The sequence below is a fragment of the Passer montanus genome, unplaced genomic scaffold (genome assembly GCF_014805655.1).
Source record: "Passer montanus isolate IOZ18808 unplaced genomic scaffold, ASM1480565v1 scaffold22, whole genome shotgun sequence".
Taxonomy (NCBI): domain Eukaryota; kingdom Metazoa; phylum Chordata; class Aves; order Passeriformes; family Passeridae; genus Passer; species Passer montanus.
In genome coordinates, this window is record NW_024366815.1 from 11,139,750 (window position 1) to 11,166,500 (window position 26,751).

General features: G+C 37.1%; 1 protein-coding gene across 2 annotated transcripts; it reads right to left on the reverse strand.

Annotated features, from left to right (window-relative positions):
* Positions 1–4,873: 4,873 nt before the first annotated feature.
* On the reverse strand, positions 4,874–26,606 carry CENPK (centromere protein K). Of its 2 annotated transcripts, XM_039709834.1 has the most exons (10): positions 26,338–26,606; positions 23,532–23,630; positions 21,490–21,546; positions 19,505–19,577; positions 15,324–15,370; positions 12,425–12,507; positions 12,227–12,325; positions 11,814–11,943; positions 8,242–8,295; positions 4,874–6,000 (listed from the first exon to the last, which is right to left on the reverse strand). In XM_039709834.1, exons 1-10 carry the CDS (start codon positions 26,338–26,340, stop codon positions 5,842–5,844), a joined length of 804 nt encoding a protein of 267 aa, XP_039565768.1. In that variant the 5' UTR covers positions 26,341–26,606; the 3' UTR covers positions 4,874–5,841. The 2 variants fall into 2 exon arrangements, with proteins under 2 accessions (XP_039565768.1, XP_039565769.1); XM_039709835.1 differs by lacking the exon at positions 23,532–23,630 and having other exon boundaries at positions 26,338–26,374.
* Between the last annotated feature and the right edge of the window lie 145 nt (positions 26,607–26,751).

Sequence of the window (26,751 nt, forward strand, 5' to 3'; positions counted from 1 at the left end):
TGTTACTGTCCACATCAGTTCTAGCTGTAAAGGGAAATTTACATTCAAATTTGTGTTGTTCTTAGCAGAATTCTGCTGGGAACCTCACATATGCAATTATGTGAGAGTATAAAAATAATACTCTCACCAGTTCTTCAATATTTTGTCTTCCCAAATAATAGATTATATGCAATGTTGCCAGAATCCTGTCATATACAAGGAACTTTGATCCAGTTACAGAACTTTTGTCAAGCTTGCACTCAGTCAAAGAATGCATTGACTGTGTAGCCTTAACCTTCATAAGCCGAGAGCATTAAAACTAAGCTCCTGTTTGCAATCAGGGCTTCTCCTGCATTTAGAGCCATCTGGCAACTACCTGATAAAGTCTAGATTAATTTTTAATTTGCAAAACAGGTAGGAGAACTATTCTGAATAGACCAACTAACCTTAAATTCAGCTCAGCTGAAGAGTTTCACCTCTTATGTTATGAAACACACATTTGCTCCCTTTCTGTGTCAGCAGCTTCATTCACATTAACCCGTCTTTGGATTCTTCTTTTAAATACAACAAAACAATCACTTTGTTTTTTAGTGTTGCAGTTCACCTTTATAGAAGGACTATAAGTAACATGTTCCCAAAACTAACAAAACTTTCATTGCAATGAGTCAGACAAAACAAAACATTTTAAGAGTGCAATAGAAACAAAAAAAGAAGGAAATTATACTGAAATAGAAGCATGCTGCCCATTCAAATAAAAACTTACACACTACTGCAATTGGTTACACATACACAGTAGCATTGTAAGCTTGTTCTTTTGCAAAATTTAATATAGATTAATAACTGTAAGAGTTTTATAGTCAGTGTAAATAGTAATACAATTAATCAGTCTGTTAAATAAAAGCAATAGAATATTAACTTTTATGACAGTTATCAGCTTTGAGCACTGTAATTTGTTTCTGTGGATAAGTTACTGTTCTAGTAAAGATGTGTCTAGATCATGTCACCAAGAATAATTACTTGCCTCATCACCAATCAAAATGGTCTAGTGTTCTATTAGAGGAAATAAACCACAACCACTTTATAATCTTAAGGCAACTTGACCAAACAATTGCCAAGGAAATGAATGGACTAGTTATTTATCAAGTAAACTGCAACACTTATCTAGTTTAGTTTGTATTTTAAGTTTTTCTGCTTGAAACTATGTCCAGCAACTAATTTAATGAAACCTAAATTAAAACTAGAAGAGGAATACCACCAAAATTACATTTGTCTTGGCTAGCTATAATCAAAAGCTCATTTGCAAGCACCTGCAAGCAGCATCTGTTGCCAAATAGAGAAGGCAATATTATGTTTCATTTAACACAATAAATTTTCTGAAGTACAGAATTTGAAACGTTTGCAGAACAAAGAACTTCTTGTAACCATGACTGATTATAATTACGAGTAGTTTGGCACTGCTGAGTTATCTTGGAATGCTCATTGTTTAACCTGGAAACAATCTACTAAAGCATGGTGTATTACCTGATAATATGCACAAAATAAAGAGTCTCATTGTCTTAATCACTAGAATGTCATGCTTGGAAATAAGTAGAAGTATTGTGATCAAACTATTTTGTGCTAAAACAGTTTGAAGCAAAATAAATAAATAAGCAAATAAAGTAAAAAAGCAACAAGAACAAAAGAATCCCCCCCCGAAAAAACAAACAAACAAAAAACCAACCCCCCAGAAAAAACAAACAAAAACCCTACTTCCCCAAAATAGCAAATAAAACAAAACCAAAACAAACAAAAACAGAAAAACCCCATAACCCTCCCCCCCCAAAAACCACACACCAAACCAAACAATCAACAAAAGAACTACCAACCAACCAAGAACTACAAAAACTCATCTCAGAGTAAATCCAGTAAACTAAACCAAAACACTGAAACCAGTAACTTTCTCTCAGAAAATACATGGACTGGCTATCTTTTGTGAATACATAACTATGAAACATGACTTCAAGATTTAAACAGCTACAAGACTGCTATCACATGCTTTTTTAAAAAAAGCTTCAAATACAATCTAAGAAACAGAAAATATAGTGTCATTTTACCAAAATACTAACGAATATTCAAGAATTCAATACAGGCTTACTTTTTCAAGGTTATGTTGTATGTCTGTAACCAGCTACAGCAGTCTTCATTAGCACCACCTGCACTCTCTCAAACCACAAACAAATCTCATGTATATTTCTGCCAAAACTTTACATCCAGAAACTTTTATGCCCAACTCTAAAAATCAGATTTTTTTCCAATGCAGCAAAATGCAGATAAATATAGTAGTTGCATTTAATGCCACATTCAAAAGTTGAAAATCTGCAGAGCAATTTAGTTATTTCACTAGAAAATCACATCAGTAAGTTTGTCCCAACAGTCCTTTACAGAGTTTGTGAAGGCAGGTATGGTCTGCTCTTCCTTAACCTCATAATGCTGCATGCAAGAAGGTCTTCCTGTTGCTAGATCAATTTTCTCACAATAAGAAGTTTGCTGTACTGATGTATTCCAAAAAGCAAGAAGAGTTGGGGGCTCTGCACAGCATGCATGTTCCAGAAGAATCATTACTGTATAATGAGTAATTGTTTTCCTCTTCACGTAAATGCCCGTCTGATGTCTAGACCACACAAAATGTGAATGGCAAGTAATGCTCCCGTGGGGTGAGATTTTCTACTGAAACAGTCACAGAGGAAAGCACCAGTCCCCAAGGCTTGGCCTCTGATTCAGCAGGTGACTGATGTCCATGAATTATGCCCTGACTGATGGGTGACACAATTGTGACTGACATCTTATTCTTAACCATACTAAAACCATCAGCTCTATACTGGGAAAATATGGCATGTTATATGGAGATCATGGCATGCCATATGTTAGATGGAGAAGCTGCCTGCTTATCTTGTGCAGTAGCAGAGCTATGAGAGGTTTTAAGCAGTGCCAATATTCCAGAGACATAGGCCTAATCAAATAGACCCAGTCAAGTACAATACTTCCATATTGAGCAATGACTGAAATCAAAGACATCTGTCCTTTAGCAAGTTGTTATCATGACATCTGTCTTGACCTGCATGGGTTTTAACACACAGATTTAGGTTTACCTGATTCTCTCTAGACAGGCATGGCTGAGTAGGGAACAGCCGGTCAACTAAAGGGAAAGAAGTAAGGCACAGGCAGACTGGCATTTATCTTCCTATTTGTACCTGGGATATCAGTGCCCTTCTTGGCCACAAGAACACATGGCCAGCTCATAGATCAGTTTGCCATCTGACTCAGCCTTGGTAGCTCCAAGTGTTCATTTAACATCCTAGCTTTTTTTTTTTTAACATTACCTTTGTAGAGTTAAAAACTGATGGTAAGTTAAACAAATCCTTATTTCATGGAATGCACATGGAGTTACAATATTAGCATTTAATAGATGTGTTAATTCTAAACAAAGAGCTGTTACTTAGACATGCATGGAGACAAAAAATGGAGAAATTGTCCTACTCTTTCGACATACGCCCCAATGTTCCTGATTGTTGAAAGTACTGATGAAACAGCTTACCCCTAGCTTTTTCATGAGGAAGATCTGTTCCTCATCACTGCCTTGATTTGCTTCAATTTACTTGTCAGGATTTTTCTAGGAGCTACAGCTTTCAGCTAGCTCTGTTTCAGTCTAAACCAGCTTCTCTTAAAAACTGGCAATGCATTTTAGGCCATGAGAGAAAATGGATTATCTCTTTCTACAGCTTTTCTTCTGCTGTACTGATTCAATCCCTCTTGAGGTAAAAGATCTACACTGAACCTTTGAGTTCTGAGCATATCCAGGGCCTTAGCAGGAAGGTTTCAGAGAATGCCAAAGATATTGTGGAGTTGCAGGAGGATCTCAGTGAATACCTATGTGTATCTCCTCAAGGTCCAACAATCAGTAGGGTAGAGATTTCTGAACCTGCTGACTGCCAATTTTCTTACATAATCACAAGTCTGAATTCCCTAAGTTTTTTTTTAGAGTTCATATGTAATCTCACAAAAAATTTTATGGCAGTGAGTTTCATAATTTAATGTAGAACTTTATGTGAAGTACTTTCATTCATATCTATTCTGGTATTTGCTTGGATGAGATTTTGATTTTGGTATGAAGAATAATGAATATTGCATCTTCTTTAGAGCTCTGGTTTTATAGACTGTCCTATCTCCTCAGTGCTTTGGGTTTGGGTTTGGATTTGGGAAGTGGGTGGTATGGGTTGGTATTTTTCCTCTTTTCAAACACAAGAGGCTACTGAGTGTTTAACATTTTTTCTTCTACTTATTAATGTCACGACAGAAGCAGTCATCCAGTGTCAATGAAGTATTTGAGCAGTGTTAATAAAGAAGGTGAAAGGATAGCAGAATACAAAGCATTATACACAAATGAAGGAAAAAACCCTAAAGAGACAATGCTATAAATCTAAGCCAAAAAATGTAGTTATTTGAATTCTTAATTAAAAATACTGTAAGGTGGAGGTGTATAGATTAGTCAGACTCTAGAGCTCGTAAGAGATGTTAAAACACCACAAGAGGGTAGTTACAGAAGCAATATGAGCCAAAAAGAAGTCAACGTCCATGCACAACAGCACACACCACATTCTATACTCATGCTTAATCACCAGTTGTGAGGTGATTAAGCATGAGTATGTGAGGGTAAAATGAACAGCATTCACTCAAAACTACACAAGATGAATGATTTTTTTGCTTAACATTTAATTGGTCTAAAAAGGGCAATTACCCTGGAACTTATATTAGACTGATTCCCCTTACCTCTCCCATGTATCCTTCCATCATCTTTACAAGTCATCCCAGCAAATCACATAAATACCATCCTAAAAACTATCACACAAGAACATTCTATGATAGTATACAACTCTTTATTTTTCCATCAATTAAAAAAACACCCGTTTCTCCCTCAGTAAACTACAATCAGGTTAATAAAGGACAATTTAGTTACTACAGATAAGCAAGAGTAGAATTTTTAAAATCAATACAATATAATAAAAATAGCTACAGAAAAGACTGAGATTGTAAAGAATGCCAGCATTGAGTCTTAAGGTAACTCTCAACTGACGTAACTTAGAAGCTGATCAACAGAACAGAGACCCATTAAAAGCCTTGATAAATTAGGTCTAAAAAAGTGAAGACAGATACTGTAAGGCAATATAGCATAACACAAAGTGGGCCATTTGGGGAGCATGCAGTGAAAGGCACAGACTCAAAATCTGCTGCACTTTGCACTTTAAGATGTGTCAGCTTTCCTAAGTGTTTATCTTGGAGCCAGTAAAATTGTTTGCAAAGGCTCTGAGAAACAAACAAGGCATAACACATTCTTGAGAGAATACCTCTCTGTTAGTTCCAAATGTTTGCAAGACCATGTACAGGAGTGGTGTTATTCTGAATTTTGCCTCTACAGAATACAAGAAAATAATAAAGGAAATAAAAACTACTTCAGGCAATCTAAGAAATCTAAACCATAGAAGTAATGTAAAAATATGGTTTTTAAAGTTAAAAAGGACTGTTAAACATATTTGTCTATTACATGAATTGGCATCTTACAGAAGCAGTGAAAAAAACTTTCCATAAAAAAAAAATGCAAATCTTGATATAACACTGAAGGCCAACTGTAAGCAGTTAAAATGGATTTTTTTTCTTTTTCCTCATTTTATGTTCTTAAATATTCAATTTAATACAGAAGAAAAAAAAATCATCCAACAGGAAGTGATGTTTGATACTAAGAAAGTTTAGTAGAAAACCTAAGGATGTCCTAGCCCTGAATTAAGAGTACTGGTGTAGTTTTATTTTCAAGTGCATGTGTAGGTCACACTACTTGTGAAAAGCTTGGAGGCGCATTCTGTTTGGATCTTCTGGATGTCTCAGAACCGTTCCATATCGCAGCAGCAGCTCAATATAAGGTGGCCAAAATGACTCATTGATTGTTATATAAGGTTCATGTGGTGTGGCCATTAATGTGTTTATCAGCATCTGGAAGACCAAAAGGGTAGGATTTAGGAAATTAACAAAACAGCTAGATTTTATCTCATTTACCCAAATTTTTACAAATTACTGTGATGTAGGCAATACAAGATATAAAGGACTACAGAAGAAATATGAGACCTGTTCAAAGTAGAAGTAAAGCAAAGGACTTCCAATTAGCTACATAACATCTTTTTTGATGTAAAAATTAGAACCAGAATCCTGTTTTATTCCAGAATAAATGTAAGTTAAATGCTGTATCTAAATACAGAATTAGTTCATGGAGTTTAAAAAAAAATCAGTTTTGTCATTCTTTTTCAGTTCATGGAAATCATATTAATGCCCTCATGATATTTCTCATGAGGAGTACTGCACACATTACAGATGAAATCTGTAATGAGCATCCCATGGTGCTCTTTCTATTTATCCTAGATATTTCATCTTTCTATTCAGAACTCTCAAATGTTATACTGTCCCAATTTCAGTAAACACAAAATATGTTTTGCCCTTTAGTGCTACCAGATTTTATATTTTTGCATCCAGTGCTACTAATAAAAGACCCAAACGAACAACTGCTCTTTTTCAGAACATTCTGAAGAAGAATTGCTCCAGTTAATATCTTTTGTACTTCCAATTGTGAGAATTTGCTCCAAATGCATTATTCTAGACAAATTTTTACTTAGTCTTTTCTGACATTTGATACTCCAAAATAGCTTTTATGGCTGTAACTTCATCTGCATTTCAGAAAACATTTTTCAAATTTAACAGGGCCTTGGAGCTAGAACAACACAACTCAACAAAGAAAAACCTTCCAGAATACAAAGGTAAGGGACACTGACACTTTAGGTCAGGATGTTGAAATTCGAAACGAGTCTGAATTTTTCAAATAATCTGTTCTTCCAAACAGAAGACATTATGTGAATATGTTCACATTTTCAGGAAATTAACAATATCAGAAAAATATGAAGGGCAATTTTAAAGCATTAGAAGAACTTCAAAATTCTTTTTCTGTAAGGACTGTGGCCACTCTGATTTCTGATCTGTTTGCAAGCTCTGCCTAATTTGGCATTAACAGGTATGTTGAGAAATTTGAAGCATGTAAAATTATTTTGATGACATAAGCCCAAAATGTGGGCTTTAAACTATACTACATTGTGATTAGATAAGAGCATCTTAATACCAGAAAGTTTTTATACATCACGTTTTGCCTCAAGAAGAATTTTTCCCAGGGACATCTTACATATAGAAATCTAGAACTGTCTAAGGAGGGGGAACAGAAAATTTCACTTCAATTGCTACATTTAAGATGAGAAGGAAAATTATGCTTTGCAATTCACAATCATAAATTGCACTGTAATTAAAAATTCACGCTAAGCAATGGTGCTATACTTATAAAATCAATCAGAAATGCATGAATCAGATGAACTGATTTCCTTGTATGAGTTAATAATCCAGTTAATGCACATGACTACTGGTCCTTCTGAGGCTACATCTTTAGTCCTTCTGTTAATGTATATTTCAGAAATATTTTTCTTGAAACAGTATAAAATAGAGCATGAAATGGATCAGGTTTTTTTGTTAAACATAGTATTTGTCTCACCCAACATGAGCCACTACAGCACATAAAACTTCTTTGAACCAAACATTGTAAAATCAAGAAATAAGAGAGCCATTCTCCAGCATAAACTGAACATTATTGCCACACCTCCTGTAAAAATGGGGGGTTTACTTTGACAGGAATTAAAATAGAAAACTGACCTAGATTCATAGGATGATTTGGAACGTACTTTAATGATCATCTCATTCCAAGCACCTGCCATGGGCAGGTGCACCTTCCACTAGATCAGATTGCTCAAAGCCACATCCAACCCAGCTTTGAGCACTGCCAGGGATGGAGGACCCACAGCTTCTCTGGGCAGCCTGTGCCAGTGCCTCACCACCCTCACAGTAAAGAATTTATTCATGACAGCTAAACTAAATGTCTATTCTTGTAATTTAAAACTATTCCCCCCACACAAAAAGATGCTCTCTGTCTTTTTATAAGCCCCCTTTGAGAACCAGAAGGCTGCTATGAGATCTCCCTAGACTCTTCTTGTAGACACAACATTCTTAACAATTTTAGATTAACTGTCTTAACTAAATACCACATACTGTTGTTTATATTAGTAACAAACACTTTATCATCATCACCATCATTACATGTGAATATTTAAAAATTCCTCCAATCTCTACATAGTAAAAACATCTTACCTCTAAAATTTCTTGCAATGTTATCAGTTCTACAACTGGCTTTGCTGAAGACCTCTGGAAAGATAAACATCCCCCAGCCAAATTAACAAAACCCCAAACCAGTTAGAAAAAATGTTAATTGACAAAGCAAAATAATTACATAATTATTTGATTGCATAGTACACAATAGATTAAAATATTTAGTTAGATTTACTCCTGAGAGAAATACAGGTAGCATTTAAATCTACCAGTTCAAAATCCTACACTTCAAATGTGACATTTTTTGAATTATCAAGAGAGATTAATGTAAAGTGATCATAATGTTTTTACATTTACCAACCTGTGTTTACATTTAAATAAAAGTACATCAAATTTATAATGTAGTACACAACCTTCTGTGAACAAGATTTGTTGGAGGAAAAAATATTTTTCATGAGCTTTAAATAAATGCTTATAATAGAAATTTGACACAACTCAAGACTTAATTTCATAGTGCCTTAATATTTTTTCATTATTTGACAATGAATACTTGCTTAGAATTCAACTAAAACACTTATCAAGGTTAAGAAATAGAATCATTAAAAATTTTGGTGGAATAAAAATGCAATGATAAAATATCACTAGAAGATTACTTGTTTTCCTTTGTAGCAAACTAATCAAGCCATTTGTCTATAGAGATTCCTTTGGCAGCAATGTCTGTGGATCTGCTTGTAGTGTTGCACGGTAAACCTGATTCTTTAATTTTCCAGTTTTATTCTTTTTCCCCATGCACTTCAGTTTCAACAAAATAAAGGAGGTAATATTCCACTGGCTTTCTCAGCATTGCTGTTGAATACACAAATTTAAGATCTAAGATATTACCAGCTGTGCAGCACCTTATACAAACTCCACTTCTGGAACAGAGGAAGAATACAAGCAAGAAGAATATTCTGAAAGGCAAGTTCTGAATCCTTTTTCCCAGTCACAGTGTGTAATAGTCTCACTTGCAGAGAGTCCAAAGTTTCAGTTTCCAGAGAGAGCCTGCTCCATGGAAACTCTGCAAATCCTGGAGCTATGACCCAATAACATCTATCTATGTGCCCTCCTCTCAATATTTGGCTGAGGAAATAGAATCTACATTACCTATCTCTAAAAAACTTCTTAGAGGAAACATGAAGATACTTCACAACCCCTGCTGATATATTTCCCCGGTCAAAATTACTACAAATAAAATTAAGTACCGCTAATCACTTAATGCTTATAAAGCTGTTAAGCAGAATGCTCAGCATTTCATTATTTAGCCCGAAAGGCACCTTCTTCACCCTTCCAATCAGATTTGCATAAAGAATATTCCTCAGCCTCTGATTTTTTTGTACTATGATCTTGAAAAAAATAAAGTAGATAATTATCCAAGAATTAAAATGCAAGATCACCATTACTACAGTCACTACCTATATTAAAGGTGTTGGGCCATGGCAATGGAAGCCAACCTGATCTGCTCTGTTGCAGTCTTCACTCCCACTCCCAATCCCACATGTATGGCCAGGTGAAAGGAGGGTGGAACCAGACCAGCGAGGCTTGGAGCAGTTCAAACTATGCTGCAGCCATGTCCTACAGACATCAACCCTGCACATTTGCCGTCACATGGAACCACTGTGAACACAATATGCTTTCACAAAGTGAAGCAGAATTACTCATGCGCAGAGCTAAGAGATTGGTGCTGCTGTTGAACCAAGCTGATAATAGAAATTAATAATGTGCTTTCCTGAACCAACATAGCAGCTGATTTCATTGCCAGTGATTAAATTTGTATTTCTGACACTCAATAAACACAAATGGCAAAAATGGCTGGCTGTCCTGCCTTCACAGTCAATTACTTAGACACAGATTAAGGGGCACCTGTAGTTAAGCCAAGCGATCCAAGCGAGTCAAAAGACATAGAAAAGCTATGAATTCACAAAGAATGAAAGAAAGAAAAAGACTGTCAGAAAACAGACTGTTTAAGAGTTCAGGAAAAGTTTAAGCTAAGGAAAGATGAAACCTTGCGTTGAAATCAATCAAAGTAGTTTTTTTGTTTAAGTAAAGTAATTGGCGACAGCCAACATGGCTTCACTATAGATCATTTACACCCAACAAATTTGGTGGCCTTCTACAAGAGTTACAGTATTTGTGGAAAAGAAAGCACAACTGATGTCATCTACCTGGACTTATGCAAAGCATTTGACACTTTTCCACATGAGACTGTTTCTAAAATGCAGAGACTTATGTGTCATATTTATTAACAACAGGAAAGGAAGGCATTGGTATGCAGAAAAACTAAGATTCAACAAAATAAGATATTTGAATAATACTTTGAAAATGAACACCATGTCTTGACATCTCCACTTGGTATTTTTATGTGCAAAATATGTGCAAAACAAAGATTTTTTTTTTTTAAATTACAAGATCAAGATTCATTAGCTGCAAATTACAGACAGAAAAAGACAAGAGTGTAATTTGTTGCACTGGTGATGGGTGTGAGCTAGTTTTATTTATAATTTTGTTTCTTAGAAGGTTCTAAAAAAGATGAATCCAAGTGAAAACAAATATAGACAATGGTTATTAATAGGATAAGCTAGAGAATTGAAAAATACTATCTTACAGGAGAACATAAAGGTGTTGCTAGTTCAGTAAGCAAAACAAGAAAGACAGGATATGAGATCGTTGCCATAAATATATCAGGAGGAATAAACACAAGAAAGAAACAGAATTATTTTAAGGAAAATTCTGGTGTAAGAAGACAAGTGGATCTGTGTTAGACTTGGATACATTTAGACTGAAAGCTATGAGACAGTTTCTAAACAGAGTACTGAGGTACTAGAAGAAAAAACACAGGAGAAACAGTAGTAAAAAAATATATTGATTCTAAGATGGAGTTCAATGATAATATTGAAGAAATTATATCATGTGGTTACCTGAAATAACAGGGAACTGGATTAAAGAAGTAATTTCTACTTCTGTAATGTTAAGTGTGCCTGAAATCAAAATCAAAACCTGCCTTTTTCATAGCTTTTTGTATCTATCAAATAGTAATAGTTATAATTTTATTTTTACTGCACACTTTGAATTTATTATACAAAATACTCCCTGGCTGCCTATTCTTCCTGAGGTTTTATGATAATTTTTGACCCAGTTTGCCTGAACAAAATCTGAACTACTCTGTAATTATAAACACTTTTCCTTATTGTTCCAAAAACATTGTTAGACAATTAAAAATTGCTTTGCCAAGGAAAATAGGAATCTACTTGCCCAGTCAAGCAAAAAAAAAAAAAAAAAGAAAATTTGGACTGAACCCCACACCATTTCCAAATTTGGCATAGCTTGCAGTTCAGTAAGAAATACAATATATTACTATACATCTCATTGGGTAAGGGATATATGCATTAAGAAAAGAAAATATCCAGATGGAAACAGCCTTAAACAATATAAAACAACCTGAAAAATATAAATTAAACCTAGAGGATCAGCTGTAAAAACTATGCTTATTTCAAAATACAACTGCAGGTTCAACAGATACTGCATCTACTTAAACATAAACTGAACACTTCAAATTAGTAGATAAAGAAAAGTCTTACCGTTTTTTTAATATTTTCACTTCTCTCTGGAAGGGGAAAATGTTCATCCAGGAATTCACCCAAAGCATTCAAGAGTTCTTTCTTAAAGGTCTTTAACTTCAGAATTTTATTTTTCAGTTCATTGAGTTCTCTAATTTTCAAACAGTAAAAACACAGCAACAGAACAAGGAATCAAATCAAGTAACTAAAAAGTCCCTCCTAAGTAAAAAAACCCCCTTATTATCAATTGTTAGAAATTCAACATCTTTAATCACAGGATATAGTAGCATTGTTTTCATGTTTCAAATATGGATTACTAAGCAATTATTTGATCTATTAAACAAAACAAGGAACAAACTTTAAAAGTTTGCTTTCTTATTTGCTCCTGTTGATATTTAAACTCTTCAATTTCTAACTCAAAAATGTAGAAATACCTTTTTGTGGAACGATGTTCATCTTGGGTGTTTGCCTCTTCTTCCATTTTACTAAGAGTCTCTAGCATCTGTTTCTGTTCCTCATACCACTGCTGTTCTCTTTGAAATATGAAATGGCACAAGAGATAAATAGTTTCTCTGGGCAGTCAAAAACAGAAAAAAGCTTACAGCATTCCAAAGTCCAAATTATTGTATTACCTTTTCAGATCTTCTTTCAGTTGTTTATTCTTTGTTTGAACTGTTGACAGCACCATTTCAAGATCATTTTTTACTTTCTGCAACTATAAAAGAATAGAAATTAAACTACTGTTTGCAGGTAGCCCAGGCTGTAGTATTTTTTTTATGTAAGGCTACATCTATAAATCTGATAAAGGGGGACATAATCATCTGCAATTTCTTAATAAACATTAAAATCCAGTTTAAAATGCAAGAGCTTTTCAAAATGTCACTGTGACCAGTTGCTTATTAAGTGCACAAGAAGTGTCTTCTTGAAGCTCACAGAGCTTAACAAATACTTAATTTTACCTGAAGTACATACATGAACTACTCAGCTGATGAATGGCTGAGGAGACAAAAACTACAGCACCAGGGCTCTATCGTCAAAGCTATTGCATCTGCTGGCACGAATGAACCCATGCTACTTGCACCACATAAAATGTACAGAAGATGAAGATGCATCAAAGAAAGACTAACTGCATACATAAATTAAATGATCCTCAGTGCTATGACATATCTGGGACAGGAAATATGGAGAAATAAAACTACTGCAGTCAGGAGCTAAAGGCATTGCTGAATGTAGGGAACAGGGGACTCTCAGTGGGGTCTTCCATTACAGAATCACAGAATGGGTAGGGTTGTGTTGAGGAGTACGTTCAGTGCATGTAGCTCAGGGTGCAGCTGCAGGTTGAGCTCTGGCAAGAGGCCATGAACTGCCTACTCTTTGTAGAACAGGGGGCCTGGGGACCTGTGGCCCTGCCAGGTGAGGGGACATTGAGACATGGATCTGATGATGCCTGGACTTTCCTGTGTTTACACTGTGAGGATATAAAAGCCTTTTGGCTTTGAGGGTATAAAATTTCCTTTGTTCTGGGTCCTTCCTCAGAGGCACCCAGCTCAAGCTCTTATTCTGTTATTATGCCATGATTAAATTATTTTAAGGATCGGATGTGTGAGCCTAAGGGAAGAAGGAAACCTAGAATTGAGCTGGTAAGGACACCTGATCTGTGTGAGTGTGGGATGTGTTGCTGCAAATGGGCTTAGTGATTGACACCATGGCTCCTGGACTGTTGGACAGGGAAGTTTCTTTAACCATTGTGACAGGCCACAGTGGGTCATGTGGTCCAACCTCCCTACTCAGGCAGGGGTCATCCAAGAGCACATGGCACAGGTTGCATCCAGACTGTTCCTGACAAACTCCAGCAAGGGAGACTACACAATCTCCCTGGGCAATTTGTTCCAGGGCACAATAAAGTTGCTCTTCCTTGTGTTCTTGTACATCCCATTGCCTCTTGTCCTACTGCTTGGCATCAGTGAGAAGAGCCTGGCTCCATTCTCTTCAGATACTTGTATAAATTTATGAGGCCCCCTGTTAGAAGACTATGGTCTTCTACAAAATAATGTTTCTTATATAACCCTATGATTTGGATGTATTTTTTCTGCTTCCACACAAAATAGGAGTACTTAAGAATTTAGCTCAAAGGAATACACATTCTGAAAATATGCTACAGAAACAAATATGCTCCATATATGCAACATCTGAAAAAAACCCTGTAATCCTCAAATATCAGACCAACATGCCAATCAAAGTGCGCAACCTAACAATTTTTTGACAGTGACTCTTAATAACAATCAGATTTGCTGCTGTGATTGACACTAGAAGGCATTAGACCAGGAATATTCTCAAGTCACATAGCATTCCTATGTCCCATCAATACAGTATAATGTTACCCGCAAGACATTATTGATTTGCTCTTTCTTCCAATGGAGGAACTCAACAAATTATTTGCAAATTATTGCCACAGAACACGATGTCTAAGATAACTGACTCTCCCATGTAAGACATAATATCACATCATTTTCTATTAAGTATGAAATGCAATATATTATAACAATTTGTTTAAAAAAGCACACACAAATATCTTGAAGACAGGTGTCAGAGGACAGGGTCAGACTCTTTTCAGTGGTGCAAAGTGATAGGACAAGGACCATGAGGCACAAACTCAAATACAGGAATTTCCATCTGAAAATTAGGAAAAACTGCCTTACTGGAGGGTGACTGACTACTGGAACAGGCTGCCCAGAGAGGTTGTGGAGTGTCCTTCTTCGAATATATTCAAAAGCCACCTCGACACAATCCTGTGAGGCACTTAGGGGCAGGGTTTAGTAGTGGATTTGGATGTTGGACTCGATCATCTTGGAAGTCTTTTCCAACCTAAACTATCTTATGATTCTATCTCCAGAGGTTCCTTCTAACTCCAGCCATTCTGTGACAAATTAGCAATTAAAATTCAGCCACAGATCATCTTGAAAACACAATTCTGAGTGGATCTTCTTGCACAAGCACTTGCACAATGTTAAATGAAAGTAATCTTGAAAAGTGCAGTGTGTAGGCTTCAGCCCTAGAAATGGAACCTGCTGCATGACATTGAAGATGATGGCAAAATCTTCGCAAAGCATGGTCATCAGTCTCCTTGGCACAAGATTTCTGTCTCCTGGTGGCACCCAGCACAATGGGACTCCAATCCTAAGGAGGCCTTGGAGCACTAATGCAGCAGGGACGTCGATTATCACATCATTTTTATTGCACGCAGATAAGCTTGTTGAGCTACTGTGATTAGATGGTGTGGCCAGAGGCAAAATACTGTTTATTGCGCATTATTCAGTGACTTGTGCAATAAGTCAGTTTCAAACCTCACTCATTACAGCTAAGAAATTTTACTAGTTACACTAGGGGAGAAAAAACCCATTAGAACAACATAAATGGCTGAAGGAAAACACACAGTATTTTAGCAGTAGTCCACCCTAGGAGCAGTCATAGGAAAATGCAGCAATTGCATATACTGGGGTTTTTTTCCCAACAAAATTTTATTAGACTTACCTCTTCTTTTCCTGTTTCTAACAGTACATCTGGATTGGTAGAAATTACTGAAAAAGAAAATGAATTGTTTATTTTTTGCAGTGGATAATAAAGATTTATTTATACTGAAAAGCAGCTTGGCTAGAGAAAAATTTGTGTAGCTTCTGAGTAACAGTTTGGCTCTCAGTAGCAGTTTAACCACATGCTGTGGTGTCCTGCTGGGCTAACCTACTACCACTATCCAGCAAATTAAATTACACTGAAAAAAGTGCAGTGTTAATGCTTGCTGTGTTATTTTTATACCTGAACTAGCTCCAAGTACATTGGTGCAGGTGTATAATGAATAAACAGCACATTTCTGTACACTTCAAGACAACCAAGCCTGATTTTTTTTCAGCAGAAGGCATTCCATCAACATTACCAATGTGGGCAATCAAATTCTTCCAGTCCTCCAATTCCTTGTTAAATAGCCTCCTAAATGCTTGATCAGGACTATGGAACCTGGTTTTAATAACTTCAGAAGCATGTCACCATCCTTACTGTCCACAACAACAGTAGGGAGATGAATGGCCCAGCAAGGACAATATCCTAACTCAAAACAATGAGCAACAGCAATACCTAAATGAAATCAAAGTACAATTGAAGAAGATGGAAATTTTTCTCCAGAATGCTTCTAAAAAATGCAGTGATTTATGACTCATGCATTTTCAGAATAAAAATTGAATTATTGTTTTTTACAGCATTCGACAGACTCCAGTCAATTCTCAGATCCATGTCAACTTGCAGCTTCTGCATAAACCTGTGACTTTTTTGAACTATTTCAATACATTAACAGGAGAAATGAAAGTGATTCTAACAGATTAAAATCTTCATAAGGCAGATTTTTGGTGCAAGTTTGGGCTTGAAATCTCTAATCTTACAAATAATTACTTAAATAAAAAATTCCTTAATCAAAAAGGAAATCCTTAACCCTCTCATGACAGCATTAAATACCTCCTAAATACACACAGTCTATTTAATAAATTCAGAAAAGTACTTTCTTTAGTAATGTTCTAATACTTAAAAAATTTTAATAAGCTTTAGATTAGTAGTTTTATAAGTACTGTTTGTTCTGAGATGCAAATCAGAAAAACTACTGATGCATCAAAAAATGCATTAAATTAAATGCTTCAATAAAACTCCATTTAATTGGAAAATTACTCTTTCTAAATCTTGAAGCAAAATTTGAGTACTCTGCTCCCAAGCTTAAGAGCTGCAGGAGACAATGTCTGTGCTTTATTAAAGCAAGATTTCTTTATTTACATGACTATACCAGCTACACATGATAAAATTAATTGGTGTGCTTTTATTCACATTCACTGGCATATTTGAAAAAAACCCACACAATTCTTTCCCCTGCCACTTCCTGCTGACATGAACTTATTTATAAGCCTTCCCTTACCAATTATTACCAATATTTACAACTGCCTCATTACACTTCTTTATTTCTAGATACCTAATCCTGAGTTCATGTTTGCCATTCACTGTTCATATTGTGCGAGTATCAGAATAGAAGGCCCTGTGCTCCTGGGAAAGAAATCACTAGACATAATTTAGTGAAGGAACAATGCAGATCTAAAACACTGGGACAACACACTTATGCCAGCTGCTGCTGTAAATTCACTTCTTGCTCAATCCACAATCAATTAAATATTTTTCAGTTTTGTTGAATCACTACACTTGCAAAAATCAGATGTCAGAAAGAATTGCCTAGTGATACAAAGTACAATTACTAAGAAAAATACTACCAGATGCTAAGAATGTAAAAGCAACTACTATGCACATGTTTATACAGAAACTCATACTAAAATAAAACAAAAAGGTATTTGGCAGAATACTCCTATTTTGCAAAGAAAATCAGAAATTATGTGGAGACCACAACTGTTTGAAATGGTTTAAAATATGGTTGCTCTCACTTTCTGATTTTGTGAAGGTAAAAGTTAAAATTTATTTTTATAAGCCAAAAGCTTTTTTAGAAGTTTTAATTCAGCTGATTTAGCAGATCTAGAGCTGAATAAATAATACCAGAAATTGAGAAAGAAAAGACCACTAAAGTAAAAGCTTTGCAAAAATAAAATTTGCATCATGAATTCAAGTCTGTTTGCCAATATTGTGCTCAAAAAAACATAGAACTGCCAAGCTATAACCTCTGAAAATAAGATTTAAGATTGAAATGCTGACAGGTCTTCATTTACAGGAAATGAACTGGCCACTACTAAAAGCTAAAACCAAAGTAACAAGACAGCCTGACATTCATGCTCTATTAGTAAATTCTGTTAATCAGTATTTCTGCTATTTTTATTTAGATATGTATGTTTCAATTAAGTAATTTGTCCTTCAAAACAAATAGTAGGTAGAAAGAAGCCAAGACAGAGAAGTAAGTGAAGTGGACTCCTCATTTTCATACAAGCACCATAACCCTATTCAAATTCTTAGCAGGAACTTTTTTCTTCCACTGGAAGGAGAGCCAAAAAAGGCAGAGATTTGGTTGTAAAGTATTAATTATACACAATTCTCTATTAAAAAAAAAAATTAAGATTTCTAATAAGAAATTATCATCTGTGAAGAAGTAAGAATGGTTGAACAAAGCAAGTCAGCTAGCCAAAAAAATAGGCCAAGGATATTTTTAAGCCAATAGCTTGAAGTTTAATATACATATTTTAGTACGGAAATCTAACAGCCTCAGGTATTTTACCCAGATAAAAACTAAGTTCTTTCAATTGATTTGCTTTAAGCCAGCAACTTATTCATGAACAGCAGCCAGGAACCAGTATGTGCCAAATTCATTCAATGACATGCCTTTGGTCTACATACCTCAGAAGCACTGGAGGCTGACAGTTCTTGGAGTGAGGCTTACAATACTGAACTATGAATTTATTCTAATACAGCAACAGTATCTATTTATAAAAAAAAAATTCCCAGCTTCTCTTATTTAGTGATGAGATGCAGCAAATACACAGACCCTTAAAAAAGTTGGAGAACTGCCTCTAATGCTCATCTGAAAAGGCATTTCCATTTGGCTAAATGACAAAACATTGGAAATCACCACATGCTGTCTATAATACATTCCTATAATTTTGCAAATACTACAAAACCAAGACTCTACTGGCATAAAAATATTCAATTGAGTCAATATACTAATTTAAAGATTAACTAGTAGTCTTACTGGATTGACAGGTGCTAACAGGTCCTTGACAGGAGACATAACCATGAGTACTACCAGAATATTAATGACAGTGTAGTGTGGACTGTTTTAGGAATGTCCATATGGGACATCTGAAAACAAAGATTGCTTTATTCACACTTAGATCCTGAGTGCTTTTATTTCCATTGTCTGGCCACATCTGCCTTGCAAGAGGGTGAAATCTATCTAATAAGTGGTGCTTATATACAAAGAGAACTTTTAAGAACCAAGGAATTGATACCTTTTGACTGATACTGCCTAACAAATACAAGAACTACCACTAGTCTCACTGGTTTGTACCTTCTCAGGATCAGTAAGTGTTCTGGATTCCTGTATTATTTAAAAATTCTAGTGGCTCTTACCACTTTATCTTGACTAGAAATCTCCAATCCCTGTTAATTCAAAATAGGTATTTTACTACAGTGTAAAGGGCTTAGCACTGTAGGTCTATTTCAGTTTCAACTGCTACATCATAATACTACACACCTTTAATCAGAAAAATAATCAGAAGATGTATGGTTAATGTATCAGCTTCTTAAAAGAATTATTTGCCAAAGTATTTCTGTTGTAAAAATGAAATACCAATAAAAGATAGAGAAAAAAAGGTTACACAGAAAATAGTATGAAGAAGGGTAACAGGATAACTAACTTTTCTTATTTGGTTAGGAGATCTGCTAATAGTTGTTTTTCCAACTAACTGACTGATGAATAGTGGTATGAAACATGCACTCGTTTGTCCAGAATCATAGGATCAAGTTATAGTGGAATTCACTTTTAATTTCAAGTTGACTTAGAACTGAAGTGCAAAAATAATGAAGAAACGGGACATACATGCTACTTTCTTTAAAGTAGCATTATTTTAAGTAGTTATGGAATGAAAATACAATCAGAAGACATTCAATATACTCATGGCCTAGATGAAAGAAACTTTGCAGAAGTTTATATAAGCATTATTTATGCTTATATAACAGTTACTTACATTCAGGATCTCTTGCTTGCCACTGACGAAAATCTCCTGTTAAAGCTTTCCATCGCAGCATTAACAAGGAAAGCTGTGTAACAAGAAAAGAAGCATCTCTTGAAGTGTGTTGAGTTGCAGTGACATAGTGAAGTAGAACAGGATAGAAATTGAATTGTTGATACAGCAGAAAACAAAAGAGCATCTATTACAATAGAACACTAGTTCCTTCAAAATATTTTACAGTAATTCATAGGGATCACGGAATGTTTCTATTATTTTTTCAAAAGGGGGAAATGAGAAGGAGTCAGAGTTGGCAAGGCTCTTTAGAGGAAGGTTCATAGAGGTAAAGAAATGCTTTCTAATGTCATTTATGAACCTCCCTTTGCATATCTTTGAACCATTCCCACACATTATATCACTGGGTATCAGAGAGAAGATATCAGCATCTCCCTCTCCACTTCCCTGAGGAAGATGTAAAGGAATCAGGGTACCCCTCAGCTCCCTCTCTACAAAGCAGAGAAGCCCAAGGTTCTCAGCAGTTCTCAGGGGACATGCCTTCCAGCCTCTCACCAGCTTTGTTGCCCTCCTCTGGATGTACTCAAGGACCTTCACAACCTTCTTAAATTGTGGGGCACAGCACTGCGCTGAGCACGCCGGGCGGGGCAGCACAGCCCTGACCACAGGGACAATCCCCTCTCCTGTGGCTGGCAGTGCCATGCTCAGGGCTCCCGGGATGCTGTTTGCCCTCCGGGCACGCTGCCAGCCAGCGCCCTCAGAGCCCTTCCTGCAGGGCTGCCCACAGCCACTCCTTCCCCGCTGTGTGTGCTGCTATTGATGCCACGCCACTGAGCACTGCCCAGTGCTCTAAGCCAGCCACATCCCTCTGCAAGGCCTCTGGCTCCTCCACAGTGCCAACAGCATCTGGAGTCATCAGCCAGTCAGCTCATGGTGCATTCCAATCCTTCATCCAGATCCCTGATAAACACATGGAACAGAACTGAGCTGCACCCTGAGGAACACAGCTGGTGGGTGGTCACCAGTCAGACACAGCCCCAGTCACTGCACCCTGCTGAGCTCTATGCTTCAGCCAGGTCTTCACCTAGCACACTTTGAACCTCTCATCCCATGGCTGCACAGATGTCCAGAGGATGCTGTGAGGGATAGCATAACAATGACATTTAACAAGAAGAAATTACATATGCACTGATTAGGAAATGTCCAAACAGGTACTGGAGTTACACCCCCTTCTCCTCCCACTTTGCTGCCTATGTTAGCCATTTATCAGTTGGATTTTTCAAAGCTGGTAAGAGAAAATCTGCCCTTATCTTGATTCCTGAGGCTTCAGTCATATTTCCTCTCCCCTGTCCAGCTGAGGAGGAGAGTGATGAACAGCTAAGCTGGCCAGATAGGATTAAACCCACCACAGGGAACTGGCAGGTGAAGTGGTAAAGCCACTATCCATCATATTTGAAAAATCATGGCAGTCTGGTGAAGATCCCACCAACTGGAAAAGGAGACACACAAGCCATATTATTAAGAAGAGAAAAACAAAAATCTGGAAACTACAGACTGATCAGTCTCACCTCGGTGCCTAGCAAGACCAAGGAGCAGATCCTCCTTGGAATTACGCTAAGGCATGTGGAAAATGAAAAGGGAACTGCTGTTAAGCAACATGACTTTAAGGGCAAATCACGCCTGACAAATTTGGTGGCTTCCTAAAACAGGATTCAGGCATTGGTGCATAAGGGAGGAGCTACTGATGTCATCTATTTGGGAGTTGTGCAAAGCATTTGACCCTGTTTGGAACAACATCCTTGTCACTAAACTCTTGTGACACACATTTGACAAACCACTCAGTGGGTAAGGAATTGGCTGGATGGTCACACTCACAGGTATAGTCAACAGTTCAGCATTCAGATGAAGATCCATGATGAGGGGGAATTCCATACGCCTTGTTTTTATAAAAGTATTTTTAATGTATTTTTAAAAACCTACTGTCTTACCTTGGCATCTGATGGTACCAGTGTCTCTGTTCCTAGAAGCATTAGCTTGCTCTGACACTTGGTAGAAAGAAAAAGAAATAAAACAAAGAAAGTTTGTTTACTTTTGTAAGAACAAAACACATTTCTTAGAAATTTAAACACAACTTTTTAAAGATAGAAATAAAAGAATTTTAATTTGGGTCCTTCCACAACCCTTATACCCTAACCCAGAAGGGCAAATTAAGAAGAGTTTTGAAATCACAGCACAGTAAAGTAGAACTTAATTAACTCTGAAGGAGAAAAGTAGCAGCTAAAGAAAGATGTATTCTTTGAGTAAAAAGGCAAGTTATGAGGGCAAAGTTTATATGAGGAAAGGCATTGAACAGATAAAGAACATGAGAAACTGGGAAGAGAGTCATGGACAAGGCTGAACAGGGAAGCTGCTGAAAAGTTAACACAGTTTCTGCTACACTTCTGTCTTTCCAAACAGAGCAATCATATTACAATACGTATTTCTAGTTTTAAGTCATTTAGGGCAGTATACTGTACAGTTCAGAAGTGTTTTTTGGGAGAATATACATCAGCTCTCATGACTGCAATGGGGTGTATATGCAGTCTGAAATTCAGCCCACCACAAATATCCAAGGCATAGAGAGGTGACACCTGCTAAACTCTCTTTTTTTCTAGCTGTCACCAGTGTAACCTGCCCATAACAAGGTAGGATGTATTCTACTAAGCAACAGAACTACTAAGCAGTACTTTGGAAACCTTGCTGTTAACGTCCGCATACCAGAACACTGTATAGGATTTCTCCCTCAAAAACTGTTCATGATGGCACACAATCATTGGAACATTACATGCAACCATATAACCTAGGAGCTAATTAAATGACTATTAGTTTAAACATTTTGCTGAAACATGAACATTTTATGCCCAGGATGTAAAATCCAAATAAAAAAAATCCTACTATTTTCATCAACTTCCAAAAATAACACATCTCTTCTTGCATTATTTTGGGTGTGCTGGGAATGAGATAAAAGATATCAAATATTTTCAATTACATTCAAAATAGTAAACATTCAGATTTCCCTTCTAATTTGAAAATTTCAAAGAAAGTTCAGGTCCTCCAAACCAAAGTTCAGAAACTTAGAATTAAGTTTCTGACATAGAATTCCCTGCCACTTGCTACATGAGAACTGATCTGAATACTCAACAAGAAATAAATTCCATTAGTCTTTTTAAATCAACTTGTATAAAATTATTGCACTATGAGTTGCCCGGACGTTGCTCTACTTTAAGTTTGGAAATACTTTTACTTCTATTTCTGGTATTTTATTGTTTTGAATTTACAACTCAGAACTCAAGCAAATAGCATGTATTATAGAAAATTGAGTGAAGGGATTAGGACACTGAAAATATAATTTAGAATATGATTTTTCATCAAATTCAGCAGAATCTTAAAGGAAGAACAGTATTTCCTAAGAACTGAGAGAAGTTCATCTTTTCTGGGAACCCTGAAAATAAAAATAACCAGCCCTAAACTGTTATTTGTTAATGTATTGTACTATGTACAAGAGAGAAATTTTAACCATGACAATATAACTGAGTTTGCAAGGGAGTAAGCATAGGGAGACATCGCTGTCCTCCTCTGCCTCTCTGTCTTCCTAGTCTCTCTCTCCTCTAAGATCCAAAGGAAATGGAATCCCATCTTTTGTGAGGCTAAAGAGAGAAGGGTTCCTGCATGCTGGAACTACCGCAACACAGATAAATTGTTTCATTTTCCATAATTTTAATATATACTCCCACACTAACTAAATCATAACATCAACACATTGACACTACAAGGCATTCTTCACCCCTCCCAGCACTTCCATATTTGACTCTTCTGAAGACATTATTTCCTTTTTTTTTCTGTTTGTTTGTGGATGTTTTCTTTGGGTTTTTTTGGTTGGTTGGTTTGGTTTTATTGAAGTGGTTTCTTTGGAGGGGGTGGGGCAAGCCTGTGGTGATTAATTCTGAAAAAGCTTTATAATAAACCTAGTCTGTCATTTGTATTTGCATACCTCTTCCATCTGCTTCCAAATACTCTCGCATTCATGCAAGAGTTCTTCCTTGCCATCTACAGGACCAGCTGTGTTACTGATTTCTGATAAACATTCAGCCTATTAACAAGCAAAGAGAACAGTTATCAGGTAGAGCTACAGGAACTGATTACTTAATCACACCTGCCATTTCAGATCAACTGTGTAACAGAAAAAACTCCCTTAATCCAAAGCTTTTACCTAACTCCTCTATAATTTTAGAAAGCACCCAGCCATTAAGTAAAATCAGCTAACTAAATAACTAAGTAAAATTAGAAGATACTAATAATTTACTTTTCACATTGAATGACAAAGTCCTACATTTTCACAACTGCTTTGATTATTTGCAATGGCTTCTTTATTTTCCACTAACTTTATTACAGAAACAATTAGAGAATCTCACATCTACAAAGCCACACTCTACCTCCATTTATGTGCAATATTTATTATATATATACATAAATATATATAATATTTATTTTTAGGCAGTTACTTCTGCTCTGTCAATAAACATGGTAATCTATTTCTCTTTCATTTGAGTTCAGAATATTATCAACAAATTAAGCACCCTCAAAGTTACTCGAAAAACAAACAGAAGAACCTGAAAGACATATAGACAAGTAAGGAAGGAGGGCACCTGGACAGCCAAAATAAAAATCAATTCAAGTTAAATTAAAAACTTTGAGAAACTGTTGGGTCAGAAAGAAACAGCTGGGATTAAATTTATGAATTTGTATGTTTCTCACTTAAGAGATACATGAATGACAGTAGCAATTAAGAGGGGAAAAATAAGAAGGACTAATTTTTTGGTTTTTTCCCAGGGAAAACAACCAACAGGCTAGATGTACCAGATGCAGGAAGCCTTTAGAAATATCTTGGTGGGTCATTAGGCCCACCAAACACACAGATATTAAACAGAAACAGTAATAATAATGACCTAGAGAAGAGTTACACTTTTCTACCTTCTTAATGAAGCATAAATTACTAACGCAATCTTTTATTCTTTTTCAGAACAAAAACACAGCATCAGAGAAAATTATGCCAAAACTCCTACTTAAAAGGAGTGAAATACTCTACTAGCACTTGCGAAGCTCAAGCACCTCACAGCAAAGCAAATGAGGAAAGAAAATCAGAACACCTCACTGAATGCTGGAATTACACTAGAGATCTCATACATAGCCTATACTTCTACTAGTCTTCCTGGCAACTTTGTTGCATTTAAAACAGAACACGACAAAATCTAGGTTACCATGATCTTACGGGAACTAATCAGCATAGATTTTGGAAAGGAAGATCATTATCTTCTTAAGAGTCTTAGAATGTGTCCATAAAATAAAACAGAACCAGTTCCCATAATTTATAAGGATTTCTGAAATGCCTCCACAAAGACTGCCCAGAAGGAAGAAACTAAGAAAGAAACTAAGCAGTCCTAGTTTTTTCTCAGACAAAAAAGGAGACAAAGACGGTCTGGGGGGATAGTGGGGAGAGAGAAGAATAAAATAAAGGGGAGAAAAAGAACCCCATGCTTTGGAAATTTGAAAGGGGTCTTGGGGTGGGATAAAAATATTCTGCCCTTATCCTCTGCAATGCTATAATTTATCACCAGGAAAGCATTATATGGAATAATAATCCTGTCTCTTCTCTGAAGAGAAAGCCAGAAAATCTCCATCACACAAAAATGATGAAATGATTCTGTTGTTAACTTTAAATTTCTGGGTCAATTTCACACAACAGCTCAAAATGTACATATTGTGAGATGTGACAGTGCTCTCACAAGCGAAACTGACTAGCCGTCCTTAATGCTGTGCTTTTAACCACCTGTCTTGGTTTGAAAAGACAGGAGCCTGTGAAGGAAGGCAAAAGCTTATTTTCTTGTAGCTTGCAGTTTTCTCTATTTCAGTGTGGTTAAATTACATTTCTATTCCCACACCATGCCTGAAAACTGAAGGTTTTTTCGGCATTAATAATAACGTCTTCTAGCTTCAACAAGTTATTCCCTCTTACATTGTTTCAGGACTATGTAACTAGGTAGGAAATACACACATGTCCAAGTGTAGGCTCTATGCTAGCCGAGGCTTTATGGAAAAAATCACAGAACGGGTCAGGTTGGAAGCGACCACAGGGGCTCATCTGGTCCAACCTCCCATTTTATGCAGAGTTATCCCAGAGCACAAGGCACAGGATTGTGTCCAGATGCTGCCTGCGAACCTTAAAGTGAGGGAGACTCCACAACTTCTCTGGGCAGTCTGTTCCACCTGCACAGTGAAGTTCTTCCTCGTGTTCAGGTGGAACTTCCTGAGCATCAGTTTCTGCCCATTGCCTCTCGTCCTCCTGCTGGGCACCGCCGAGCAGAGCCCGAGCCCATTCTCCCGGCACTGTCCCTTCACACCCTTACACCCGCTGAGGGGGCGAAACGCGCCCTGTGACCAAGCACAGAGCGGCCAGCTGCGGGAAGACGGGGAGGGAGGGCACAGGCAAGCGACAAAAGGTTTGTGACAGAGACACGAAGGCACCTTAAGAAGCAAAATACCGGCAGGATATAAACAACATGCAAAAGCGGTGAGACAGGGAGCCCCCGCCGCCAACCCCTGCGGCACAACGGCGGGAGGCCGTGAGGCGGGACAACCCCGCTCACGGCCGAGGGACGAACGCCGCCCCTTCCCAGCCGGGAAGCCCTCCCTGCAAAGCAGCCCCGCGGCCGCAGCGGCCGAGAACGCCTCACGGCCCCGAGGTGTCGGCGCTGCGGGAGCCCCGGGACCCGCCCGCCGCCCCTCCCGCCCGTTACTACCATGGCCGCTTCCCGCCGTCTGATTCGCGGCGCGCGCGTCACTCGCAGAGCGCCCGGCGCGGGTCAGTGACGCGGCGCTGTCGTCGGTTAGGAAGGAAGTGAGTTTTTTGGGAGGTTGGGTCAGACCAATCAGTGCTTGGATTTGAATACCGGCACCTGGTTTGGCCACTGGAGGTACGGACCGCCTCTGAGAGCGCAGCGGGTTAAAAGCAGGAACAGCCCGGAGAACTCTCAGTCGGTTCCGGTCCGGGAAGGAGCGCGGAGCTGCCCTGCCCTGATTATCTGAGAGATGGTGACAGGGTGGAAATCTATGGTGTTATTTCATTCTCTGGAGAAAATGGAGGAAATGAGAGGAGGAATGTATTTGGAGGGTTTTCATTCTTAGTTTTGTTTGTTCCTTTTTAGATGTTGTAA